Source organism: Phytophthora cinnamomi (genome assembly GCF_018691715.1).
Source record: "Phytophthora cinnamomi strain GKB4 chromosome Unknown Contig43, whole genome shotgun sequence".
Classification (NCBI taxonomy): domain Eukaryota; phylum Oomycota; class Peronosporomycetes; order Peronosporales; family Peronosporaceae; genus Phytophthora; species Phytophthora cinnamomi.
The window spans coordinates 163,714-189,311 of NW_027150976.1; the positions used below are offsets into that span (position 1 = coordinate 163,714).

Here is a 25,598-nt window from a genome sequence, read left to right on the forward strand (position 1 = left end):
AGATACAGCATGAATATGAAGCGAGGTGGGGGTATCGGGCTGGAAATGGTACTCCTGGGCTGTCTTACTGGGGGCAGCGGAAGGCCGGAAAGGAGGTGTGGGAATTTTGAATAACCGCTACGGCAAATTTAAGGGAGCTGAAACACTTTGGCAGGATAAGTGGTCGCCACATATGGTAGCGATTACTGGACAACTCGATGGACGCGATCTTCCGATTGTCAATATATATGCCACCATTAATCGCTGGAAGCGGGAGCAACCGTTCAGCCAACCGAGCACATAAAATACTATTAGGAGGGGATTTCAATTGCACGCTGCAGCCAGGTCTGGATCGGACTTACGGCTAGGACGCCTCGGCTCACGATTCTCCAGCGCTGCGGCGGCTTCGTAAGGTATGGGGTGCCGAAGATTGTCTCAGAGGAAACATGCCCGATCGGACCGACATGTCCAGGATATTTATTTTTCATCGTCGTCATCACACGTATCGACACAAAGTCGACGACATTACTGCAACATCACGTCTTGAACCGTGGTACAGTAGTGGACACCTTTTGCCGTGGATAGCCGGCTCGGACACGGCTGCGCAGGCAGCGTGCAGCAGTATTTACGTTCGCCAGACAACCCCCTGCGAATGAACAAACTTCCTCGGACATACCCGGCACCAAACTACGCATTCAGCCTTGATGACAGTTGTACTCGAGGTATATTGGAAAACTTTCTCGAGCGTCTGAGAGAAACGACTTCCTCATCAGCAGAGGGTGTTTCACTTTGGGAGAATGAGAAGAGAAGACTAGTGAGTGGGATAAGGCGCTGTAAGGGACAAGCAATTGAGAGTGTGCGAATGAGGCTTGGTAGTCGAGTGAGTAGTTGGAAGGAAATCCGAAAGTGAGCTCGATTTAGGTTAGTGTGTTTGCAGCTAGCAGTCCCTACTGTATGCAATGTTCCCTAGTAGGTGAGGCTTGTAGATGTGGTCCAAACGATCTCGGCTGCGGTCCAAACGAAGTTGCCAGTCGTAAGACTGATCCGCCTAGTCACGGCTGCGGCTCAAAACGGTTGACTCAACACATGCAAATCATAAGCACCCAAATTGAAGTTGTCGTCCAATCACATTCCAGTATCAGAGATAGTCCAGCCAATCAGGTTGCGAGATCTTCCCATCTTCAATCACAGACCCCGGTGGCACGTGCCAGCACGCGCAGTCCGTCTGCCTCGCGGTAGGGATCCAGTCGATCAGACAGCGAAGTGCAACCTCAACACCCCCACTCAATTCGATGTCTCGAGCTTGGGTCCAACGTTGCTACACATCATCAAGTAGCGGAGCGTCTTCGACGATAGACCCTTCGTCATGAAGTCAGCGAGCTGGTTCTTGGTCTCCACATACTCCAGCGCGACTTCGTTGCTCACCACCTTCTCGCGAATGAAGTGGTAGCGTATGTCGATGTGTTTCGTGCGAGCTTGGTATCCAACATTCTTCGCCAATGCCATCGCGCCTTGGTTGTCTTCATAGATCACCGTAGCCCCCACTTGTTCAGTGCCAATGTCCTTCAATAGACGGCGCATCCAGACGCACTCCTTCACGCATTCGCTCAGCGCCATATACTCGGCCTCTGTAGAACTTAACGCGATAGTCTTCTGATACGTCGAACGCCACACCACAGGAGCACCGCACATCATTAACATCGTCCCGCTTACGGAACGACGGTCGTCGCGGCTGCCGGCCCAGTCCGCATCCGAGTAGGCGACGAGCTCGGTTCCACATAACCCATCGTACGTGATGCCCACGTCCTTGGTCTTCAGTAGGTAGCGCACTACCTTGATTCCGGCGTCCCAGTGCTTCTGGCCAGGGTTCTCCAGGAAACGACTCAACTTTGCAATCGCGACCGAAATGTCAGGTCGTGTTCCACATACCAGGTACATCAGGCTGCCCACCAGCGATCGGTAGGGCTTCGACTTCATCTTTGTCTTCTCTTCTTCCGCCTGCGGTTCGTCGGCCTTGGTCAGAAGAACTCCAGCTTCCATAGGCGATGTGCACGGCTTCGCGTTCTCTTGCCCAAACTTCTTGATGATCGACTCGGTGTACGCTTGTTGAGAGATCCTCAGTGTCTTGTGATCCATGTTGTAGTCGATCTCAATTCCAAGAATGAAACGTGCGCGCCCGAGGTCCTTGATTCGAAACTTCTCCGCGATTCCAGCCTTCACCGATGTAATCACCGCATTGTCCCGCGATGCGATCAGCATGTCGTCCACGTAGAGACACACAATGCAGTGGTCGTCTCCATCCCCTCTTGTGTACACACACGGGTCGGCGTCAGCAGGCTTGAATCCCATCACCTTGAGGTGCGCGTCAATCGTTTCGTTCCATATTCGTGACGCCTGCTTGAGTCCGTACAAACTTTGCAGCAACATGCAAACGACGTCCTCTTCACCATCTTCTTCGGCAAGTGTCAAGAGATCTCGGAGTCCCTCTGGCAAGTCCATGTAGATCTCTTCTTCCAGCTTGCCGTACAGGAACGCGGTGTCGACGTCGCATTGCTCGATGTCGTATCCATCTGCGACACACTTCGCCAGTTTGGCGCGAATCGAGTTGAGATAAGCCACCGGGGCGTACGTCTCTTCGTAGTCCACGCCGTGACGTTGCGAGTAACCCTTGGCTACGAGACGGGCCTTGTGACGAATGACTTGTCCCTTCTCGTTGCGTTTCAATGCGAATACCCAACGACAGCCGATCGGTCGTTGGTGAGCTGGTCTCGGCACCAGCTTCCATGTCTTGTTTGCTACGAGCGACTTCAACTCGCTCTGCATAGCCCTCTTCCATTCCACTTGGTCCGCACTCGCCATAGCTTCTTCATATGACGTCGGGACCTCTTCCGTTGCAGCCATTGCTTGGCCACCTTCAATTGCATATTGGTCCTCGTTAACCTGAACTCTGCCTTGAATCATCTTCTGGCGCTTCGTGCCAGTAGTCGAGGGTGCCACGACTTGCTTCTTGCTAGCGCCTGCCTCTTCAGGATCCGTTGTCTCGTCAATGTGGCGAGCACGCGATCGGGTAATCATATGATGTGTCGATCCGTATGGCACGATCGCATCGTTTACGCTCATGTCACGTTGAAGTGGGATAACGTCCCCAACTTCAGAATCCATTGGCACGACTTGTCCTGACTCGTCCGGTTGATACCCACCATGGCTGGGCTGCTCCACCTTGACTTCATTGTCATCCAGCTCCATTTTCTCCACCAAGTCATCCAGACTTGTTGTTTCCACGAACTTCACGGTGCGCACAATTTGCACCTTTCCCGTCGCCACGTTGAGAACTCGGTATCCCTTGACACCATCCTCGTAGCCCACGAATCGACACTTGAAGGCCTTAGCATCCAACTTGCGGCGCTTCTCGTCGGGAATGTGCGCGTAGCCAACTGAACCAAATACTTTCACGTTCTTGAGCTGCGGCTTGGTTCCATGCACAATTTCGTAGGGCGTCTTGACGTTCACCGAGTTGGGGAGCCGGTTGGTGATCCACGCAGCCGTGTTTACGGCTTCGGCCCACCACTTTTTCTCAATGGCTTCGTGGTAGAGCATACAGCGCGCCATCTCCACCAAACTTCGGTTCATGCGCTCAGCCAGTCCATTCTGCTGAGGCGTGTATGGCACCGTCTTTTCATGCTTGATGCCACTGCGGTCGAGGTAGGCCTTGAACTGCTTGCCCGTGTACTCGCCACCATTGTCAGAACGTAGGCGCTTGATCGCCTTGCCTGTTGCGTTCTCCATTGCCGCCTTGAAGATCTTGAACTTCGACAGCTCTTCCGATTTGGCCTTCATGAAGTAGATGGTCACGTGACGTGAGTAGTCATCGATGAAGGTTACCACATACGTGCAGCCACCGGGTGTCTTGGTCTGCATCGGACCCATCACGTCCGTGTGCACCAGATCCAGTACGCCTGCACTCTTGACGAGCTTCTCCGGGTGGCGCGGATAGTCGTCCGCTCTCATCTTGCCCATGCAGCAGCCTGCGCAGACGGTACCACTTGTGACACCATCCGAAACGCAAGGCACTCCGTCTGCCATGGTCAACAGCTGTTCGTAACGTTTGAACGGGATGTGGCCGAGACGGGCGTGCACAACGGCCCATGGCTCCTTACGAGATGCCGTCGCCGCACGACACACCTCGCCCCCCACTGTCTTCAACTTGTAGACGTTTCCAAAACGCTTGGCCTCCATGACGGTAGCATCGCCATAGCGAAAGACACACTTGTCCTTGCTGAACTGCGCGACGACGTCCTTCTCGGCCAGCTTCGCAACCGAGATGAGGCTTCCATCAACTTCAGGGATGTATAGCACATCCGACAGCGTGACAGACGTTCCGTCCATCAGCTTCATTCCGACGGTGCCCTTTGCAACTGCGTCGATCTTCGTGCCATCCGCGATCGTGATGCGGACTGGCGTCTTCAGCTCCTTCATGGACACGAACTTGTCCCGGACGCTGGTCATGTGCGAGCTGGCACCGGAGTCCACGAGCCACTCCGACTTGTCCATCGCACCCGTTGCCGTAAACGCGAAGTCGGACGCAGCTTGCGCGACTTGCCCACGTTCGTTGTCGACCTTCTTCTTGCGGCACTCGAATTCCTTGTGGCCAGTCTTCTTGCAGTAGAAGCACTTGCCGTTGAACCGATGCTTGAAATTCTCCTTCTTCTTCGTAGCAAACGCCTTCTCTTGAGCCGGTGACGATTCATCCGAGGCTTCAACACCAGCGAGCGCTTGGATTGCGTACGAGAGCGTCATGTTCGGCGTGTTCTCGAGCACGGTACTGATCATCCGGTACTCATCGGTCAAACTGCCGAGCAGCAGCACGAGTTGGCGGGTCTCGTCGAGAGGCTCACCAATCGTCTCCATTTGGAGCACGATTTCCTTGAATCGGTCCACGTGCGTCGTGAACCGCGTACCGGGCTCCATCTTGAAGTTATGCAGCTTCTTGGTGACGAGGAGTCGGTTCTTGAGCGTGCTCCGGTTGAACTGCTCCTGGAGCATGGTCCATGCGTCCATCGCAGTCATCGCAACACGGATGTAGACTTGAAATGTGAGGCTGACGTCGCCAGCGATCACTCCAAGGGCTTTCAGATCGTCGGTCTTCCATGCATCCGTGGTGCGGTTGCTCACCGGGTCGAACTCTGCCTTGATGATGTGGGGCAGCAGTCCCTTGCGCGAGAGCTTCATCCGCATGTTGAACTCCCAGTGGAAGTAGTTATCTTCCACGAGCTTGACGGTGTCCGCGTAGCTTGGGCTCATAACCAATTGAGAGTGTGCGAATGAGGCTTGGTAGTCGAGTGAGTAGTTGGAAGGAAATCCGAAAGTGAGCTCGATTTAGGTTAGTGTGTTTGCCAGCTAGCAGTCCCTACTGTATGCAATGTTCCCTAGTAGGTGAGGCTTGTAGATGTGGTCCAAACGATCTCGGCTGCGGTCCAAACGAAGTTGCCAGTCGTAAGACTGATCCGCCTAGTCACGGCTGCGGCTCAAAACGGTTGACTCAACACATGCAAATCATAAGCACCCAAATTGAAGTTGTCGTCCAATCACATTCCAGTATCAGAGATAGTCCAGCCAATCAGGTTGCGAGATCTTCCCATCTTCAATCACAGACCCCGGTGGCACGTGCCAGCACGCGCAGTCCGTCTGCCTCGCGGTAGGGATCCAGTCGATCAGACAGCGAAGTGCAACCTCAACACAAGCTCGCCGACGTCTCAAAGGGACTTACAGGTAAATGTTGGCCCGGCTTCTCCGGTAACAGCGTATGGCTCTGGCGGCAGCCGCGAGTTATGTCGATCCAAATAGAGGATCTGTGACGTGGACGTCCGTCTGCCACTGAGATGGCAGAGGACTCCCACGTCAATTGTTAATGCATACCTTTCTGTTTACGCTGTACAGCGTAATAAAACATTGCATGGTTTATATTCGTTACATGCTATCCTACTGGTCAATATCAAGAATAATCATGATTATGGGACGCATAAACATGGAGTTTCATGCGACCTCATTGGCTAAAAATCTTTGAGATGTGCAAGAATAAAGTTTTCGAGCCGAACTTTTGATTATGGGACGCGAGTCGCATATTTGGATCAAGCTACGTTTTGGATTAGTAGCTTCTCATTGGTAGATCAGGATTGAATTAGGATCTGAGCTTCATAGACTTTAGGATGGGACCTGGATACTTGTTTGCGTGTCCAGGTCGCCAAGCACTACTGGTTGTGCGGCGGCAATGAGCCGGCGCCAAACTAACGATTTAATCAATCACTTTTCAACTTCCAATCTTCCTCTCAAGTGTTCGACGGTCGCCCGCCACTGCGCCCTCAAGCTTCGGGTCTTCGTATCGGTTTGTGTGCCATGGCAGCACTTGTTGGTCAAGCTTCGGTTCAAGTTCAAGAAAGGTTTACTCGTGGCCACATCGTGGGAAGCGAGTTTTACCTGTGACTATTGGAGCCAGCCACATCGTGGGGAAGCTCTAGGTTGCGAACGTGCAGCTTTTGAGGAGCACACTTCGAAGAAGTGGGTACATTATCACTCCATGTGGCCGGTGGAAATACCACGTAGGGGCTTTGCCTCCGCCTAGATCGGATTGTACCTAACCTTCGCTGTTTGCTGGGCTTTCACTAGAAGCTGGTTTAGCACCAGGGCGCCTGCATTGTGTCTGCGAAAGCGGAACTTTGTAGAAGTATAACGGTCCTTGGTTACCCGGTGGTAGTCCGTTGCCTCTTTTTCGATCTTTGGAGTCAGGCTATGGCCCGCAACAAGAAGGTCAGAACCAAAGCAGTAAGAGGAAGCATCAGAAAGCGAATGACGTCAAAGTATCATCGACGTCCACTTCTGCTCCTCCACCTGTTACGGCGATTGACACCAGTCTTTTCTTCTCGCCAGCCGAGGCGGAGAGTTTCGCTAAACTTCAAGTGGATCTCCTCCGCCAGGTCAAAACGGCTAAGCGGGTTTTGGGCAAGTTTCGCAAAGTGACTTTCTGGATCAAGGACGAGAGCATCGAGGCCCAGGTTGATCGCCAACTTAACCTGGCGTTTCTGAACCTTTTGGAGTGCCAAGACAACCTTGCTGCGAAGCTTAACAGCCTTATTCGCCAGAAACCGCAGCAACACTAAGTTGTAAAACACTTTTTGAGCTTTTAATTCCTTTTCCGTTTTATTTCGCCGTATTTTACGGAGCACTCACCGAAAAGTCCATCTGTCCTACCGCTAATGACTATGACAAGGAGTAGGGCAGCTGAGAGTTAATCGCCTAACTCGCGGCAACGCCAAGTGCCACGGACGGCTCAAACAGAGGCGGTAACGCCGCAGGAAGCTCACCACGAAGTCCCACCCGCTGGAACGGCAAACGTTGCACCTGACGCAATGTCAATGCAACAGTTAATGATCGGGTTAACGCAACAACAGCAAATGTATCAGACGCAGATGCAAACGCAATTTCAGATGCAAATGCAGCAAGCTAATAACCGTTTTGAACACTTGATCGCATCGCAAGGTGAACGACGGAAGAAGGATCCTCCCATGTATGAAGGGAAATTCGGTGAAGATTTGGAACTATGGATCTTTGCCATGGAGGAATATTACGCTAACCAGCGCGGATTGATGGATGCCGATACGTCCGATTTTGTGACCATGATATCCAGCAGTTTAAGTAAATCTGTGCTAAACTGGTATCGCGCTTTTTCGTCAGATTGTGAAGCGCCAGGAGTTCCCAAAACATGGCAATTGTTTAAGGCGAAGCTACGTGAACGCTTTCGTCCCAAAGACTTTGAATACAATCTACGTGAGCGATTGTTTTAGCTGAAACAACACGGGACCATCCATGAATATGTGTCATCGTTTCAGGATCTGATGTCTCAATCCGAGTTGGATATTTCGGAGATGGAGAAGCGGTTCTACTTTCAGAACGGACTTCGGCTGGAGACAGCGGAAAAGGTGAAGGAGCTCAGTCCAACATTCTTGCATGGAGTAATTGAGATTGCAACGAATTTCGAGTTTGCTCACTATGGAGGACTCTCGGCAAAGACCACGGCGAATCACCAGCCTTCTTCGAAAGCGGCATCATCTGTGAAACCAGCGGCTAACAATACAAGCAAGCCGCCGGAGCGAAAGCTGTCACCGAAGAGTGGACCAAAAGAGGATTGGCGAAAGTCAGCCACTTGCACCTGTGAAACCAGCGGCTAACAATACAAGCAAACCGCCGGAGCGAAAGCTGTCACCGAAGAGTGGACCAAAAGAGGATTGGCGAAAGTCAGCCACTTGTCATAATTGTGGACAAGTCGGTCATATCAAGCCGCAATGCAAGTCCACCAAGGAAAGTAATCACTATGTTGGCGGATCATTCTACGCCATTTTGGAAGTGAAAGCTTTAGCCTACAATCAGGAGGAGGCAGCGACTGACGTCTCAATATTCGTCGACAATGGAAGCAGCCTCAACGGTGCCACTGAAGATCTAGCTGTACGACTTCAGCTGGACATCAAGGAGCATGCTGACGACATGATGACAGTTCGTCTAGGATACAATCAAACGTTGCAAAGACCAAGACGTACCGTCGAAATGATGTTGCAGATTCCGGATTTCCCGGTGACGTGTGAAACGTTTACGGTCATGTCTGTCCCGGAGGATAAGGATGTGCTTCTCGGAATGAAGTGGCTTCGGGAGAATAACCCGGACATCGACTGGGAACGTTTACTATTGCGCCCGCGTACAAGGACTGAGGAACCGAAGGCTCTTCAATTGGTGGTACCTAACAGACCTCGAATGCGTATGATCGGAGGCCGTCGTTTCAAGAACGCAAACCAGAACCGCGAAATCTTCCATTACTACCGTCGGCATGGTCACAAGGGTGCGTTCGGTGAAACGAACTGATCACAACGAAGCAATTTCTGAAGGAACTCCGCAAAGAGAAGGATATCGAAGCTGTGTTTGTTGTCAATCCACACGACTCAGAAAAGGCCGAGCGTTTTAAACAACAAGGATGGGAGGCACTGGTGAACAACCCCGCATATGAAGTCTTGCTCAAGTATCGCGATACTGTGCTTCGCACTAAGCTGCCAAGTACCACACACCCTGTCCACGAAGGGATTGAACACGAAGTTCAACTTCAGCCGGGAACACAACCGATTTCGGTGAAACAATGGCGCCAAAGCCCGGAGCAGCGAACGGTGATCCAGGATTGGACGAAAGAGATGGCGCAGGCAGGTATTATTCGACCTAGCACCTCTGCATTCAGCGCCCCGACGTTCTGCGTCAAGAAGCCCGTGGGTTGGCGCAGTGTGCACGAGTATCGTCAACTCAATAGTGCCACCATTTTGCCAGCGATACCGATGCCGAGAAAGGAGGACACATTTGATGCGATGGGCGGTAGTCACTAGTTCTCCTGCATGAACCTCTTGTGGGGATACTATCAGGTTAAACTTCGTGAAGCTGATATTCCATTTACTGCTTTTTCGACGCCCGATGGGCTGTTTGAGTATCTTGTAACCCCAATGGGTTTGAGCGGTAGTCCGGGCACATTTAACAGGCTGTTACAGCGAGTGTTCAGTGACTTGCGCGATGATGCGCATCTATTTTGACGACATCTACATTTTTACGCAAGACAAGGACGTGCAGGTGCATGTCGACGCGTTGGACAGAGTGCTTCAACGGTGTCAAGAACAGCAATTGTACGTAAAACTGTCGAAGCGTCAGTTCTGCGTCGAAGAAATCCTCTGTCTCGGTGACTTTGTGGGTCGTCGTGGTGTTCGAATGGACCCTGACAAAGTGCGCGTAATCAGCGACTGGCCGATTCCACGTACCAAGAAACAAATGGAAAGCTTCTTAGGTAAGACGGTCTACGTCTCGCGTTTTTGCGCCGACTTCGCATAATTTGCAGGCCCACTGCACGAAAGTACTAAGGGTTTACGCCCAAAGGAAACGTTACACTTGTCTGAGCATCAGTTGGAATGCTTCCATGAACTCAAACGCCGTCTTTTCACCCCTCCTGTACTACAACTTCCTGATTTCGACAAACCGTTCGGTATTCGTATGGATGCCTCGAATTTTGCGATAGGGGGAGTCTTGTTTCAAAACGAGGGAGGGTTGGAGCATCCGATTGCATACACAGGACGCAAAATGAAACCAGCGGAACTCAACTACCCTGTTCGTGAGCAGGAGTTACTGGCTATCGTGCATGCCCTTCGTGTGTGGAGAGTTTACCTTCTCGATCGCCCATTTACCGTGGAGACAGACCACAAGAGCATCGAGACTATATTGACGCAAAATACAACTAATCGTCGTGTTGCGCGCTGGTTTAACGAGCTAGCAGAATTTCAACCGCAGTTCAAGTGGATTCCAGGAGAAAGTAACCAAGTATCAGATGCAATGTCCCGAAACCCACTCTTTGAGCATAAAGCCGCTCAGGTTAGTCTCAGTGAGCTCGTCGAAGCTGCTCAAAACCGTGAAATTGCTACTAGTATCGAAACGCCAATTGCGACTGTGGCGCACTCGGCCAAACAACTGTGCTCTACCGACCGGAGAGTGCAGGAGTTGTTGCAGAGTATTTTTAGTGGTAAAGAGGTACCCCGCTACTCTGTCAAGAATGGATTGTTATTTTACCAAACGAGAGATGATGAAAATGCTCGACTGGTAATTCCGGATAATGAAGATCTGAAGAACCGTGTTATTTGTGAAAACCGCGATGTGGTCACGGCAGGTCACCCCGGATACTTTAATACATACTTGGGTGCCCAGAAAAAGTATTACTGGCCCAAGATGTCGAAATACATTCAACGCTATGTCAACATGTGTGAACGTTGTCAGCGGAATAAGGCACGCCAAACGAAGCCACCCGGACTACTACAGCCTTTGGAGATTCCAGGAGGTAGATGAGTTGATGTGTCGATGGACTTTATGATTGCACTGCCGAGCACGGAAACCGGAAAAGACGCCATTATGGTTATTGTGGACCGGTTGACGAAGCGTGCGAAGTTCATCGCAACCAATACGAATGCGACAGCAGAAGAGACTGCTACGCTATTCATGGTCAATTATGGGAAAGACCATGGCGTGCCGAAATCGATCGTTTCAGACAGAGACGCCAAATTCACGTCCAAGTTCTGGCAAGAAGTGATCAAAACTTTGGAGACGACCCACAATCTGTCGTCTGCCTTTCGCCCACAGACTGATGGTCAGACCGAACGTACTAATCGGTTTATTGAAGCCTATCTTCGAGGTGTTGATAACCCATTCCAAAATGACTGAGATGAATACTTGCATCTCGCTGAATTCGCGTACAATAGACGTGTTCATTCCTCAATCGGTATGTCACCGTTTGAGGCTGATCTGGGTTATGTGCCCTAAATGCCAGATGATGTGGCTAGGGACCCGGAATTTGAACAGTTGCACAAATCGGCGCAAGAATTTCTGCTCAAGCAAGATGCAATTTTGAAGATGGCGCAAGATGCAATGAGTGAAGCACAAACGTCTTACTACGACAAGAACAGGCTTGCTCAAGACTTCAAACCTGGAGATATGGTACTCCTAGATGGACGAAACTTGGACATTCGTCATAAAGGCTTCGCACAGTCAAAGAAATTCGCACCGCGGTTTATTGGACATTATTCGGTTGTGAAACAAATTCATCGTGACTCATACGAGCTGAAGTTATCAAAGGGTCTCAAGTTGCATCCCGTATTTCACACCTCATTGCTCAAGCCATATCGCAGTGATGAATCACGGAGCCAAAGTGTGAACAAAGTGATTTTGAAGGACGGTACGGAAGGGCAACTTGTGCGCGAAGTCATTGGTCATCGTAACAAGAAGAAGAAACTCAAATCCCGTATTTGGTGGCTTGGTGAATCACGCGAAGAAGCAACGTGGGAACCAGTAGAGAACCTGAATCAGATTCCAGGTCTCATTGTCAAGTACTGGGAAACCAAGAAGAAGACAAAGCCAGCTTCGAAATAGCGGGGTTTTCTTGGAAGGGAGGTCATGCGACGTGGACGTCCGTCTGCCACTGAGATGGCAGAGGACTCCCACGTCAATTGTTAATGCATACCTTTCTGTTTACGCTGTACAGCGTAATAAAACATTGCATGGTTTATATTCGTTACATGCTATCCTACTGGTCAATATCAAGAATAATCATGATTATGGGACGCATAAACATGGAGTTTCATGCGACCTCATTGGCTAAAAATCTTTGAGATGTGCAAGAATAAAGTTTTCGAGCCGAACTTTTGATTATGGGACGCGAGTCGCATATTTGGATCAAGCTACGTTTTGGATTAGTAGCTTCTCATTGGTAGATCAGGATTGAATTAGGATCTGAGCTTGATAGACTTTAGGATGGGACCTGGATACTTGTTTGCGTGTCCAGGTCGCCAAGAACTACTGGTTGTGCGGCGGCAATGAGCCGGCGCCAAACTAACGATTCAATCAATCACTTTTCAACTTCCAATCTTCCTCTCAAGTGTTCGACGGGCGCCCGCCACTACGCCCTCAAGCTTCGGGTCTTGTGTGACAGGATCTCATTGCCCGGATGGACGCTCTGACTCTGGCGAACAAGGGGCCGGGGGACAGACTCACAAAGATTCGTCGAGCAATTGCGGAATTACAAATCGAGAGGGGCAATCAGACAATGAGGAGACGACTGAGGGGGCATGCTTGGCACGGGGGGCGTACCACCAGCGCTCTTTTTCGGTCCACATCCTCAAAGTTTGCGGATAATGTTGTTCCCACTCTCGTCGCCGGACAGCGGGGCATCCATGACAAGGCGGATACTTTCGCAGACGCGTGGGAGCCAATCTTCAACCAAGGTGCGGCCGCGGACACGGATGTCGCAACTGTGCTGACAGGGACAAAAGCGAACAGCATAACCCACCGCGCTGTTGCCGACGAAGTCGCTGCAGTTGTAGATGCTTGTGCTCCAGGGAAAGCATGCGGCCCAGACACTGTGGGCAACGACTTTCGGGACCTGTTAATCCCAATTCTGACTGTGCTATATAATTTGTGGTATAAGGCGGGCGTTTTACCTGAGTCTTTTCTTGAGGCCGACATTTTTTGCCTGAAGAAATCAGGGGACAGCTCAAACCCATAGAATTATCGTCCACTGGCATTGCTGAAGTCCGACTATAATATATTTACGAGGATCTTGGCAACTAGAATCAGCAAGACACTTTCAGAGCGGACTCACAGCCATCAGAAGGGCTTCGTACCAGGACGACAGATCCATGACACAATTGACCTGTTCACAGCAGCACAACAGATGGCCAACGTGGACCCAGAAGAGAGCGAGGCGCTAGCGATGCTTCTCAATTTTCAGAAAGCCTCCGACTCTCTCGACCGAACGTATTTAATTGCAGCCTTGAAGGTTCACGGGTACCCGGCCCAATTCATCCAGGCGGTGGAGCACTTACACACTGGAATTGAGGTCCGTTTCTTGGTAAATGGAGATCGATCTAGATGTATCAAGGTTACCGCCGGAATCCGACAAGGTTGCCCACTAGCTCCCCTGCTTTTATCCTGGCACTAGACCCGCACTATCGTGCTGTCGAAGACTCCCATGAAATCACGGGTGTCCGATTGATGTCGTCCGTGCGACGTGCGATTGAATTAAAAATTGGCGGTTATGAGGATGACACTGCGGTTTATTTGCACTTGGCTGTCAGTGTTCCATGTTTACGTGGCCTAACGTCTGCATTCAGCAAGGCTAGCACATCAATAAGCAGAAGGTTGCGGTGATAGCGCTACGCGATGGGAACCCTAACCACCGAGATCCGCTTCCAGGGCTGCTGCAACTTCGAGATCATACGAAATTCAGCAGATATCTCGGAGCTCAGGTCGGAAGTAGAGACTCGACTGAGTACACCTGGAATCTAACCGTATCACAACTCGCTACTCGGCTCAGACTTGCATCTGCGCAATCGCTGACTGAAGCTCAAAGGGCCACACTCGCAGCGGCGATCATTGTCCCCAAGATTACATTTGTAGCACAGCATGCCTAGCCAACAATCCAATGGACGCAGAATCTACAACGACATCTCTCCAACTTCGTGTGATATGGTTTCTTTGATAATTCAAAACCGAATGGACGGCCATTTATTGCGTACGACATTGCCGGGCTCCCCCGCAAGGATGGCGGACTTGCGATTCCAGACGTGCGCGCGAAACTACGGATTATTCTTGCGACGTCAGGTACTAGTCAGCAGGCGCCCCCCCTCCAGAGTTGAGCGAACCTTTCTTTGACGACATCGCTGCCACCTTGACGTCGATTGCTGAGTGAATGGATGGTACTTGTATAATTGCTACTGGAAGTCTGAGAGGACCAACTTTGGACAAGCTTCCAAGGTGACATCGAGATCACAACGGACTTCTGTGTCCGGAATGGCTACCATGGCTGGAGATACAATCCCTAGAGCTATATGACGACCATGGTGAACGGATGACTCCTTTCTTATGCAGATGTTCGCTCGTTTCCGCGCATTGCTATGTTGGGTCTGTTGTCCGTTGGGTGCACCTGCCCAACTCGCAACATGGCTTTTCAGATCGTCATGGACGGCGCGACTACTACACGGCCCTCCAATACGCGATGCGGACACGTTGCTCAGTTAGTTGCCTTGCCTTTTGCTAATTTTCCGGAGCTGCCGACCTCGCCTTTGAATTGATGAAGTGCGAATCGTTTCCGCTCACACTGACCATCCATATTTGCTCGAACTCGTGCCCTCACAGCCACTGCAGGCTAAGTTAACTGTAGTCGGTGACCGTATCACGCACTATCTGCAAGTTCAGTCTGGATGTCAACTACTAGCCGGCGTCAAACGATTTACTGAGCCGTCTGACGTTCTCACAGAGTTTCGTCCCCATCCCCGGATCGATCGCCTTGGGTGTTTGTGAGCAGGCAAACGACGGTGGGCATGCACCCGCCACCAGCTGCGACTGATCGCTGCTTGCGGTACTCATACGAAGGGCAGCGCTTGACGCAGTGCACCGCTGATTGGAATGCGGACAACGCTCACAGTGCAACCACTCTTGCTACAATCTCATGGGGACGCATACGGTGTAGGGTCGGGCCGGATACGTGGGGAGAGCGCGTGCTATATCGTCTTAAAGTACGTGGGTTTTATCGATTTGATCACACAAAGCCTTAATGGGGTGCCCACATACTTCATGCTCAACAATTATGGCATGTAGTTTATCGCATATTTGGTGGCACCGCCCGGCGGCCAAAACCCTGTGGGTAATTTGCTTGGAGAGAGGAATACTCGAGGGAAGCAAGCAACCCCCCCGTGACATCTCGACATGCTTCTTGTTCCGAATCGAGAAAATCCCGGAAGGTATCATGGAACGACATGAAGAGGAACACTTCTGTCTGCACACGCATGAAAATACAGCAATTGCCCTTCGTCTCTATTCTGCAACCGTTGACTGCTGGATGCTAGGGGTACTTATCGTGTTACGGATTATCTCAAAATGGCGCACCGATCACTACTTTTCATCTAGGTCAGTGACCGACGACGGCAAAATTTCAGGCACTACTGCGTGTGAGACTGAGAGAAGACTATCGAAATGTACAGGCGAGTTACGGCAACTCGAACAAACCACCACCGGATCTCGCGGCAATTCATGTGGTGGTTGGATCACTTCATGGCTTGTGGGACCCCTCTCCGGCTGGGAATATTGTGTTCATTAACTTTTAATTCCTAGTCTAGTATGTCATTATGTCAAATGTAAAGGGGAGACAACCCCGTGAAAAAACAACGGAGTGCGCTACTAGCAAGTGCGAAGCTAGGGGGGAGACAACCCTTGAAAAAAAAAAACAATCGCCGGGGGCCAGTGGTGTTCTCGTACTTGGATGGAAGGTCGTACCGTCACCCGGCGTCCTTGATTGTGTGAGCCTTGGCTTGGATACCGTCCCTGGTGTGTGAGGGAGGAGGAATGGCCTTGGTTCATGTTTGATTTGGCTGTGAGTTGTGGCTGGAAGCCTGCCCTGGTGTGTGAGGGAGCTGAAATGTCGTGACTTGCGGTTGCCGTGGTTGTGAGTTGTAACTTGGCGTCCGACCTAGTGGAGGGAAGCGTCAGGTTACCGCTTGCAGTCTTCTTTGATTTTTCAATGTCCAGCTGTGATGCCGGTGTTCTGTGGCTGTAGACTTCTGCCCTGAAGAGAGAGAGGGGGGGGGGGTAGCTTGAGATCGCCTGATTGGAGACCATGACCGGCGAGAGGGGTCGTAGTCGATAGTCGCGTGGTTTGAATCTGTCCTGGAGAGAGAGGGGGTATGGAACATTGATCCGCGATGATGCAGTTGGGCTGGCGAGAGGAGCCTGGTAGCGTTTTTGTTGCTTGTATCTTGGTAAGTTCTTCGACTTCGGGTGGAATTCTATTTGACTCTTCGATACACAGAAATCCACTTGAGGACGCGATAGGCGCGTACGTGCAAATTGTCGACGCAGCTGTTACCTAGTCTGTGTAGGCCGCGGCGAGTTGGATGGGTTCGTGCTTGGTTGACTTCTGTTGACTTGACGTGAGACCGGAATACTTGCTCCGCCCGAGAGGATGGTGGTACAGTTGCTAAGAGATGATAGGGAATCTGTTGACTTGACTGCGGCGGAAATTCTGGAACTGATCTTGGACTGCTTCGGCTGGTCTGCGTGTTGCGACGGAGTAGCTGCTGCGGTTGAAATGATGCGTAGTACCTGCCTCCCCGTCGGCGTTCAAGTACCCTCTTGAATGTTGACCCAGCCTTTGTCCCCCTCTCCTGCTGGGGTGGAGGCCAGTGGCGACAAGTATGTCCTCTTCGTTGAAGGTGGATTTAGAGGCAACCGATGCTCTGGTGGATGCGGCTCACATATCGTGCGAGTGGGTCACACAACCGCTAGCGTGGACGTCATCTGGATTGCCAGTATGTCGTACCTGTGCAAATCAGCTACAAACAACCAGGCGGAATATATGGACCTTCTCACAGGACTTCTATCCGCTCTGCCAGGGTCATGGGACACACAATCTTGGGACACCATCAACTATTCATAGTAACCAGGTTAGTTTTGGTAGAAATGGACTCGACCTTCCAGCAACTACACAGTTCACAGTTTAGCTCGTTGTGCACCGCGTTAAAAGCTCAGTTACTATCGCTATGATAAAGGTTATCGGGCCTAACATTCACGTGCCCAACAAATATCCTCTGGACCAAAATGGAGAGGGCTGTCGCAGCGGTAGAGAAGGATGTGTTAATTCGAGGAGCAGCTAAGGGGTTTGGCGTAACCCGTAGTTCTCTTCATCAACGTGTTACCGGACAAGTTCCACTGAATGCTAAACCATGACCGGACCCCATTCTAACAGAATGTAAGGTCCAAGGAGTGCTGAATGCCGTCGACGCGCGTACCAAACGAGGGCTTTGCTTCACAAGATCCGAGTTGAGCATGTTTATCCGACAAGATCAGCAGACGTAAAGGTCACCGTATAGAGGTCTGTAGAGCACAAGCGTCCACCATGGAGAATGTCAACTTGCCCTTCAACAATCTCAAGGAAATCTTTGAGAGCTATGAGATCTTCCTCCCTCTCCGGTCTAGAATTTGGACGAAATCGGTATGTGTGGCTAATCATCTGGGGCGAAACTAAAAGTACTTGCGTCTAAGGGATACCCGGAAAATGTACAGCAATCAGATAGTCGAGTTAATGTGAGCGCGTAGGTTTGTGGTAACGCAGACGGTGGTGGTGTTCCGCCCTTCATCATCTTTCCAGGCAAGGACTTTGACAGGAAGTACACACAGGGTGGGTACCCGGTTCAAAGTGTGGCTCGATCCCCTGCTCTTTCTTGGTAACATCACTCTTCGTGCAATATTTTGAGTGGTTCGTCAAGCTATTTCCTCCTGAGCGTCCTGCACTATGATCATGGATGGATACAAAACCCACTTTTCAGTCCGCACGTTGGCAAGCGCAAGGAGTAATGGTATTATGTTGTATGCGCTTCCGGCACACACGTCGCACTTCCTACAACCTATGGACGTCAGCGTCTTTAACCACTTTAAGCACCAGCTTGATGATGAGATTAGAAAATACCAACGGTCAACGATGATTACGGTGGACGAAACCAATATCATGGGTATTGTAGCGAAGACATTTCATGAGACTTTGACCCGTGCTCACTTAGTGATTGGTTTGAAAAGACTGGTATATGTCCGCTATGTCGCGTCAAGATGATCGCTAGCATTATATCGCTGGCAGTATATCGCTGGCAGTATAGAAGACCGGTGTATCCCATGAAAAAATCAACGATTACTCTAAAGCCCACTTTCACGATTTCCGAGAGAACTGCTAAGAAAATAGCTCGATCGGGAGATAACGTAGATCACGTGCGTGTGGAATCGATCAATCACTGGATTTTGGAAGCGCGGGTGATGTACAAGAAGCCAAAACGTGATCTTAACGCTCAAATTGTTAGTGGTGCATGTCTGAAGACTAGCGATGAGATCCTTGAACACCAAGTTGCCAAGGAGAAGGAGAAGGCAGCTAAGGCACGTGAGGAGGAACTGAAAGCGCAAGCTATAGTAGCTTAACCCAACGTGCGGCAAGAGAAGAAAGTAGTCAAGCTAGTAACCAATGCCCTCATGGAGAGGGAAAAGGCCGCGCTCGCTGTCGCCGCAGAAAAGAAACGTGTTCCCGCTGCGGAAGCCAAGGAGGCGAAACGGATTGCCCAGGCGGACGTTAGTGAAGCAAAGCGTATCGCCGACATCAAAGCAAAAGAAGTTAAACGCATCGCAAAGGCACAAGCTAAAGAAGCCAGGCGGGTCGCGATTGCTGAAGCAAAGGAAGCCAAACGCATTGCGAATGCCCAAGCCAAAGAATCCAAAAGGATTGCCACAGAAGTGGAAACAGTAGTCACCTCAATGCAATTTAAAAGTATGAACCTCAATAAGTGCCATCGCTTCGATAGCGCTGCTGTCGGATCTTCCGTGGGTCAATCGGAGCTGGTATTGAAGGATGGTACATCTGGAGACCTCGCTACAAAGTGCGAGTATGAGATCACCTTCTAAAAGCGTCCCGCAATCCTGGCAGGCTATCAGAGCACTTTTCCACTGACCGATTTCTCGGTTGTAGCACACTATTAGGCAAATCAGACTGCACCAACACACTACATCTCCCATCCTCTTTCACGCTTAGCTGGTTTTGATTGAATTGCGAAGCAGGAAGTCTACCTGTTCAGGCCATCTCAAAGTGTCCCGTAAACCTGGCAGAGCGGATACATTCACATCGAACTATGTTACTCCCGCTACATGTGGTCGGGGATAGCAAAATGATAATTCAACAACAAGAGCACCGACGGCCTCCGCGAGGGGGAGTGCGCTGGTCGTGCGTTAAAATGGGGTCATGGCTGAGCTGAAAGCGTATTTAAACGAGGATTGCCGCACTACTTTAATTGACATATGCGACAGACTGCTGAGCGACACAGGGGTTTCTGTGAGCGAGTCGTCGGTTCACCGTGTATTACAAGGCATAGTGTATACAACGAAGAAGCAACACATCGAGAAGGCTACCATGAACAATACGACCAATCAGCAGAAGAGGAAGGAGTTCTTGGAGAAGGTAGACGGTCATGTCTCCCGCGGAGACATGATCGGCTACCAAGACGAGACCAACTTCAGTCTGCACCTGTCCCGTTCGGAGGGGTGGTCTCGCGTAGGCGAGCGCGCAGACGTGCAGTTGCCCCCACGACAAGGTAAAAAATTGCATGTCCTAGGTGGCGTCTCCGCCTTTTCAGGGCTCGTATTGCTGAGGACGCACGAAGGCTCTATCACGAAGACAGAAAACGCGCGGTTCATCGCTGACTTGTTCGTCGCGGCTCAGCGAACGTTGGTGTACCAGGAGCTGACCCCAAGCAACAAGGTCGTCATCGTGACAGATAATGCGCCCGCCCATAGTCGGCTAGAAGATCTGGCTCGCCAGTTCCTGGCGGAAGACGGCATCCTGAACGGGAACAGGCTGGTACTGCTACGTCTGGGCCCGTACAGCCCCATGCAGAACCCCATCGAGGGGTGTTGGAATGTGCTCAAGTCGAAGATGCGGCTACGAAGAAGCAAGAGCTACTGATTCGGGGTGAGTATAACACGACACAGCGCACCGGCTGGTCATTATGAAGGAGGCAGTGGCGCAGGCGGTGCCAACAAACGCCCAGCGCCTTGTTTGGCGGCTCGAGCGTCATGCGATCAAGGCGTGCACCTTGACGGAGCGTGGTGAGGACATGAAGTTAGGTACTTAAGTTTAGATTTCAGTTGAGTTGGGTTGGAACGCGTGATGGGTAAATGTCCAGCTGCTGGGAAAAATGAATATTTCTTGACGTAAAACCTAATTTTAGGTTTTTGGAGAAAAACCTCGATTTCGCTTTGGTTGGGAAAAATTGCAAGTAGCTTGGGAAATGGTGTAGATAGTGGTGCCCAGGTGTGACACCGGCCAAAGAACGGGCACCCCCCTATGACACAATTATACGCCAGTCTAGTCGGTACAAGAACGGGGACATATCTACTAAGCACCTTCCGATCAATTCCCTGGGAATGCAATAGAGCTGTGACGGGGCCACACGAGCATTTTGCACAGAGGAAGTGTGTTAACGAGAGTATACAAACTCTCAGTGAACGGCAGTTCATGTGTCCCTGGCCTAAGGGGACTGATTGATCAGACGTACGGTAGATCTAAGACTGAGTGTATTTATAGGTTAGTACAGATTTGCCCTGCATACAAATCCGAAGTTCCCTATAGTTTATCCTACATAAAATGTATCGGTTGGCTCTCAAGCCTATTGAGTCACTACTCAGGGGAGGGACCTTTTGTAGCCATCCCTGAATAGTGCCAGGGTCACTATTCCATGTAACCCCGTTACATCCTCCCCTACTTAGATTCGATCATATCGACCAATCAAAGCTAGGGTATGGTGGCGGCTCACATTTCACTCGCACAGTCGAAATCCATCGCCAACGGCGCGAGCTCTTGCGCCTCGGCTCTCGGGCCCCAGAAAGCAACTGGCGCATTGTAACGGGCCTGTTGTACGCCCGTCACTGGCTTACACCTAGCTGTTGAGGAGCGTCTTGTTCTCAGTAAGACTGAGAACTAAGTATTAAGTCCGACGTAAATTCAACTCTGATTTATTATTATACCGCGGCGCGCGCCCTTAGGACTACTGTGAACCACTCAAATAAAGGTCGACCGCTGATTGGCTGAAAGTGGAGTCTGGCTCCCCACCTTTCAGCCAATCAGAGGATGACAAGTCAGCACACGCTAGTCGTGTGCCGACCATGCCTACTTATGCAATATCAGAAAGATGTCTAGGTACTTATGTAAATGGAGAGCCCATTACACGCATCGCCAATCAAGCCCCACGGTCTCCACGTCGGCCGGAAGCATGCCTCCCAAGCGCAACTCGCGCGGTGCGAAAGCACCTTCGAAACCCCGATCCGAGAGGCCGAAGATCAAGAAGGCCAAAACCAAGAACGAGTCGGCCGCGCTGAAGGAGGCCATGGACGCGGCCTCCGAAGAGGTGCGCTCTCCGAGCAATTCTCCGGAGGAGTCGCACGGCGCATCCCGCAAGTCGCCCGATGCTCCACCGGATGAGGGGGACAACCCCAGGTTCAGTTATGAACGGCGCAGCCCGCGCCGGGACAGGGACTCGCCCCAGTTTAGCTGCACCAAACTCGTGTACTCGGGGAGAGCTCACAAGAGGAGGAGGACACCTCCGAAGGCAGCGCGCAGGCCGCCAACGACAAGAAGCCGGCCGAGGGCGACGTGCCCAACGCCCCGGCTGACCCGGACACCCAGGCCGTGGAGCCGTCGAGCGACAAGGCGGGCACTGAGGCCATGGCAGCTCCGCCGGTCAATAACTTGACTCTGGCGGAAGGCCTCACGCGCCCAAGCTTCTAAGGCCGTCGCTGCTGTGGAGAGCGACACTCCCGGTGGGAAGAAACGTACTGCCTCTAAGTCGCCGACTCGGGGCGACTACAGGGGTCTGTTCGATGACTCCGAGTCTAATGAAGGGGCTGTCGACGAACCCCGTGAGGTCTCTAATGACCTCGATGAGCAGCACGCGCAGTACTACAGCGCTGGCTCGGCCGCCCGTGCGGGACAACCAACGGCGCCGGCCACGGCTACTGTAGGCCCTCTTTCTGGCAGGGGCGCTGTGCGTCCAAAGGGCTATTAACCGCCCGATGACGGCACTGGTGCTCTACAGCTCCTGGAGAAGCTCACGCCTCCTCGTGGCCTTGTCAGCGGCTACACCTCGAGGGGCGCCTATGAGCGCGCTCTGGTTGCGACAGCGCCGCTCTTTGCCAGCGACATTGAAGCCGCTCGCTGTGTCTTAGCATCACGCAAGATCCATTTGAAGGAGTTCACCAACATTCGTAAGAAGGCGGAGGACAAGGGTGGACTCCATCCAGTGTGGAGTTATCCCTGGGTCAAGCCTTCCGAGGCTATGACCTGGATTGAGGTGGAAGACCTCTTCTGGAGATACGTATCTCGCAAAGGGTATTCCGACCAGGGCATAAAGAACTCTGTGAGGACCGCTTGCTGTCCGCTATACTAGACCAGCGCGACCTCCGCGTCGAGTTCGCTCACCTCGTGAGTAAACGTAAGCTCTACCCAATGATGGAGGAGCTCAAGCAGCAGGCAAAAGCCAAAGACCGTGAAGAGCGACTCCGTCTGCTACCGTGGTCCGTACGTCGGCAAGAAGCCAAGGAGTACTTACGAAGCGTCCGCTGCTTCTCGTCCGAGATCGCAACAGCCTTCGGGCAGTCAGCTTGGATCTGTTCAACAGGCTCCCACGAGTTTTCAGACTCTGGGTAACCCCTCCACTTCACGAGATGTCGGCGCTTGTCGTGGAGACGGCGCACCTGCAGGACCCGCTCCACGTGGAAGTGCAGCTCCCCATTCCGGTCAAAGGAGGGAAGGCGGTGGCCTCTCACGACCATGGCTACGAGCCGGAGGTGTTGCCGCCGCGCTCTGAAACCCCGAGCCAGGTAGTGGCTGTTCAGCAATAGGAGATTCACCTTCTCCGAGAGCGTGTGTACTCGCTCGAGATCGCGTTGGGGATTGACCTTGGTGGCGAGGCTGCCTCTCTGACTGGTCAGCCAGGCGCCGTGAATCGGCTTCGTGAGGACGTTGGGTCACTGTTCCGGGAGGTTCGCGACCCCCATGCTCGAGTTGAGCGTCGGGCTTACGCGTCGGACTTCGAGTCCTGCGTGACGGTCTTGCGGGCCTTCGGGCCGAACTTCGTGGCCGCGCGCCCAATCAGGAGCCGCATCATTTCGCATACCCGGCTCCGTACAGCCGCGACCTTGCTTATGGCACCCCGGTGTACGCCTCGTCGTCCTACGACCAGCGGGCCTACCAGCCGCCTTATCGCGAGCCGACGCCCGCTTCGAGGAGCTGCACCCTCCTCCACATGGCCGCCCACCGCTTCCTGCGGGGCAGCCTGAGCCTGAGGGTCGTGGTACCGCTTCAGACGACCCACATAAAACGTCAGGTGAGTCGTCATCGACTTAGGCAAATCTATGGTGTACTCAGCACCCTGTCGGCTGAGGACCGTGAAAGGCCCCATGAAGACGTGCTTCAGTTTGTTGCTCTCGACCGAGCTAACTGTGTTTAGTGGTAGGTTTCTAGTATCTAGGAGAACTAAGTCCCCCACCTTAAACACGTTTAAGTTTCCTCGTCCCTTTTGGTCTGAGTACTCCTTTTGTTTGTCTTGGGCTCGTACCATTGCATCTCTAGCCGTGCTGCTGATATTCAGCCTGTCCTCGACAAACGAGGACAATTGCTTCCGCAGTGAAGCCGGACATACGTCCGAGACCTGGGAGGAAACGTTTTTCCGAGCCTCTCCCCCACTTACGACCGAAGCCCCGGTACCGCCTCGTAAGGTGAGCGGCACCTGAGGGTGTCGTAACCCATTAAGGTAAAAGGGGGTGAACCCCGTCGACGCGTGTACCGCGTTGTTGAGGGCAAACTCAACATGGACAATCGTTCAGCCCAAGAGCGGGGATTCTCCGCGCAGATACTGCGGAGGGTGTCCTCGAGCACTCTATTGACGCGCTCTATCTGGCCGTCCGTCTGCGGGTGATCCGCCGTAGAGATTAACAGCCGAGTGCCTAGAAGGCGGAACAGCGTTTGCCAAAACGCAGCGGTGAAACGCGGGTCTCTACCAGAGACGATAGTCTCGGGAAGACCATGGTCTCTAAAGACACGTGCAAAGTGGACCATCTTGCTCAGACGGCACACAAAGGCTACAACACCGGTGTTGCCACGGTCATCGGCCGGGAGACCGAAGACAAAGTCGAGACTCATCGACTTCCAGAAGTCCGCTGGGACCGGCAGGCTCTGGAGCCGAGGCGTGACCAGCAGGCTTCACCCGCTGGCACGTCGCACACGTGCGGACGTAGGTGGCGACCCACTTGTACATGTGGGTCCACCAGAACGTCTGAGAGACTGACGCGTACGTCTTCTCACAGCCGAGATGGCCACTGGACGGCACGTCGTGCGCCTCCATCAGGATGTCGTACTTGAGGTCCTCGTCGTTCGGCACGACAATACGGGGAGGATCCTCGGGTTCCACCCTATAGTGGAGCAGGCCATCAGCCACGCATAGCGGTAAAGCCGCGCACCCTGGCGAGGCGTAAGCCACTCAGCCTTGGCGTCCGGGCCAGCGGCTAAGAACCGCGCAAGAGGCCCAAGGTTGGCATCATCACGATACGCCTACCGGATGCGATCGTAAAGATCCTTTCGTGGCCCGACTAATATGAGCGAGTTCGTAGTCGGGTCGGCACGACAGCGCGTTGGCAAGCACATTCAGCTTGCTCGGCTTGTACTCAACGCGGAAGTTGTATTCCGCGAAGAAGGACAGCCAGTGCGCCATCCGCCGGGATAGGTGCGGCGTCTTGACGGCTGTCCGCAAGGACGCGTGGTCTGTATAGACAACAAAGGGCGTAGAGCCCAGTAGGTGCACCCGAAACTTGACAAAGGCGTACCTCATTGCGAGTAGCTCCTTGTCGTGAACGGGGTTGTTCCGTTCGGCAGCTCTAAGCTGCCTTGACTGGAACGAGGTGACCCGTTCTTGGCCGTTATCGTCGGCCTGTAGGAGCGCGCAGCCAATGGCGAAGTCTGATGCGTCACAGACGACGCTGAAAGGCTTCATCTCGTCCGGCAGGGCCAGGACTGGGGCGCGTGGTAAGCTCGCTTTGATGTCGTCAAAGGCATCCCGGTGGCGACGCTCCCAACTCCAGTCAGCATCCTACTTCAGGAGATCCGACAGCGGTCGTGCCAGACCGGCATAGCCAGCACTGTACTTGTGCAGGTAGTTGGCGAGGTCCAACCACTGGCGTAGGTCTTTCTGTGACCGGGTGGCGGCGAAGCCGCAATGGCTTCCACCTTGTCTGGGTCCGCACGGACCCCAGCGCTGCTAACGAAGCAGCGAAGGACCTTAATCTCCTCAGATGCAAACACTCACTTGTCGATGTTGGCGAACAGCTTGTTTAACCTCATAACTTCAAACACATGTCGGAGATGCTGGAGATGCACCTCCATGATCGTCTGGCCTGCCTCGGCACGGCTGTGGACGAATATGTCGTCAAAG

General features: G+C 52.4%; 1 protein-coding gene across 1 annotated transcript in view; it reads left to right on the top strand.

Moving 5' to 3' along the window:
• The window catches only part of IUM83_17160, a gene marked incomplete at both ends in the record, with an annotated part of 68,723 nt that extends 48,643 nt beyond the window's left edge, over nucleotides 1-20,080 (top strand). The window contains one exon of the mRNA XM_067942092.1: nucleotides 19,426-20,080. Within this exon, the coding sequence (XP_067790910.1) occupies nucleotides 19,426-20,080 (655 nt within the window). The remainder of the gene's footprint in view (nucleotides 1-19,425) is intronic.
• Between the last annotated feature and the right edge of the window lie 5,518 nt (nucleotides 20,081-25,598).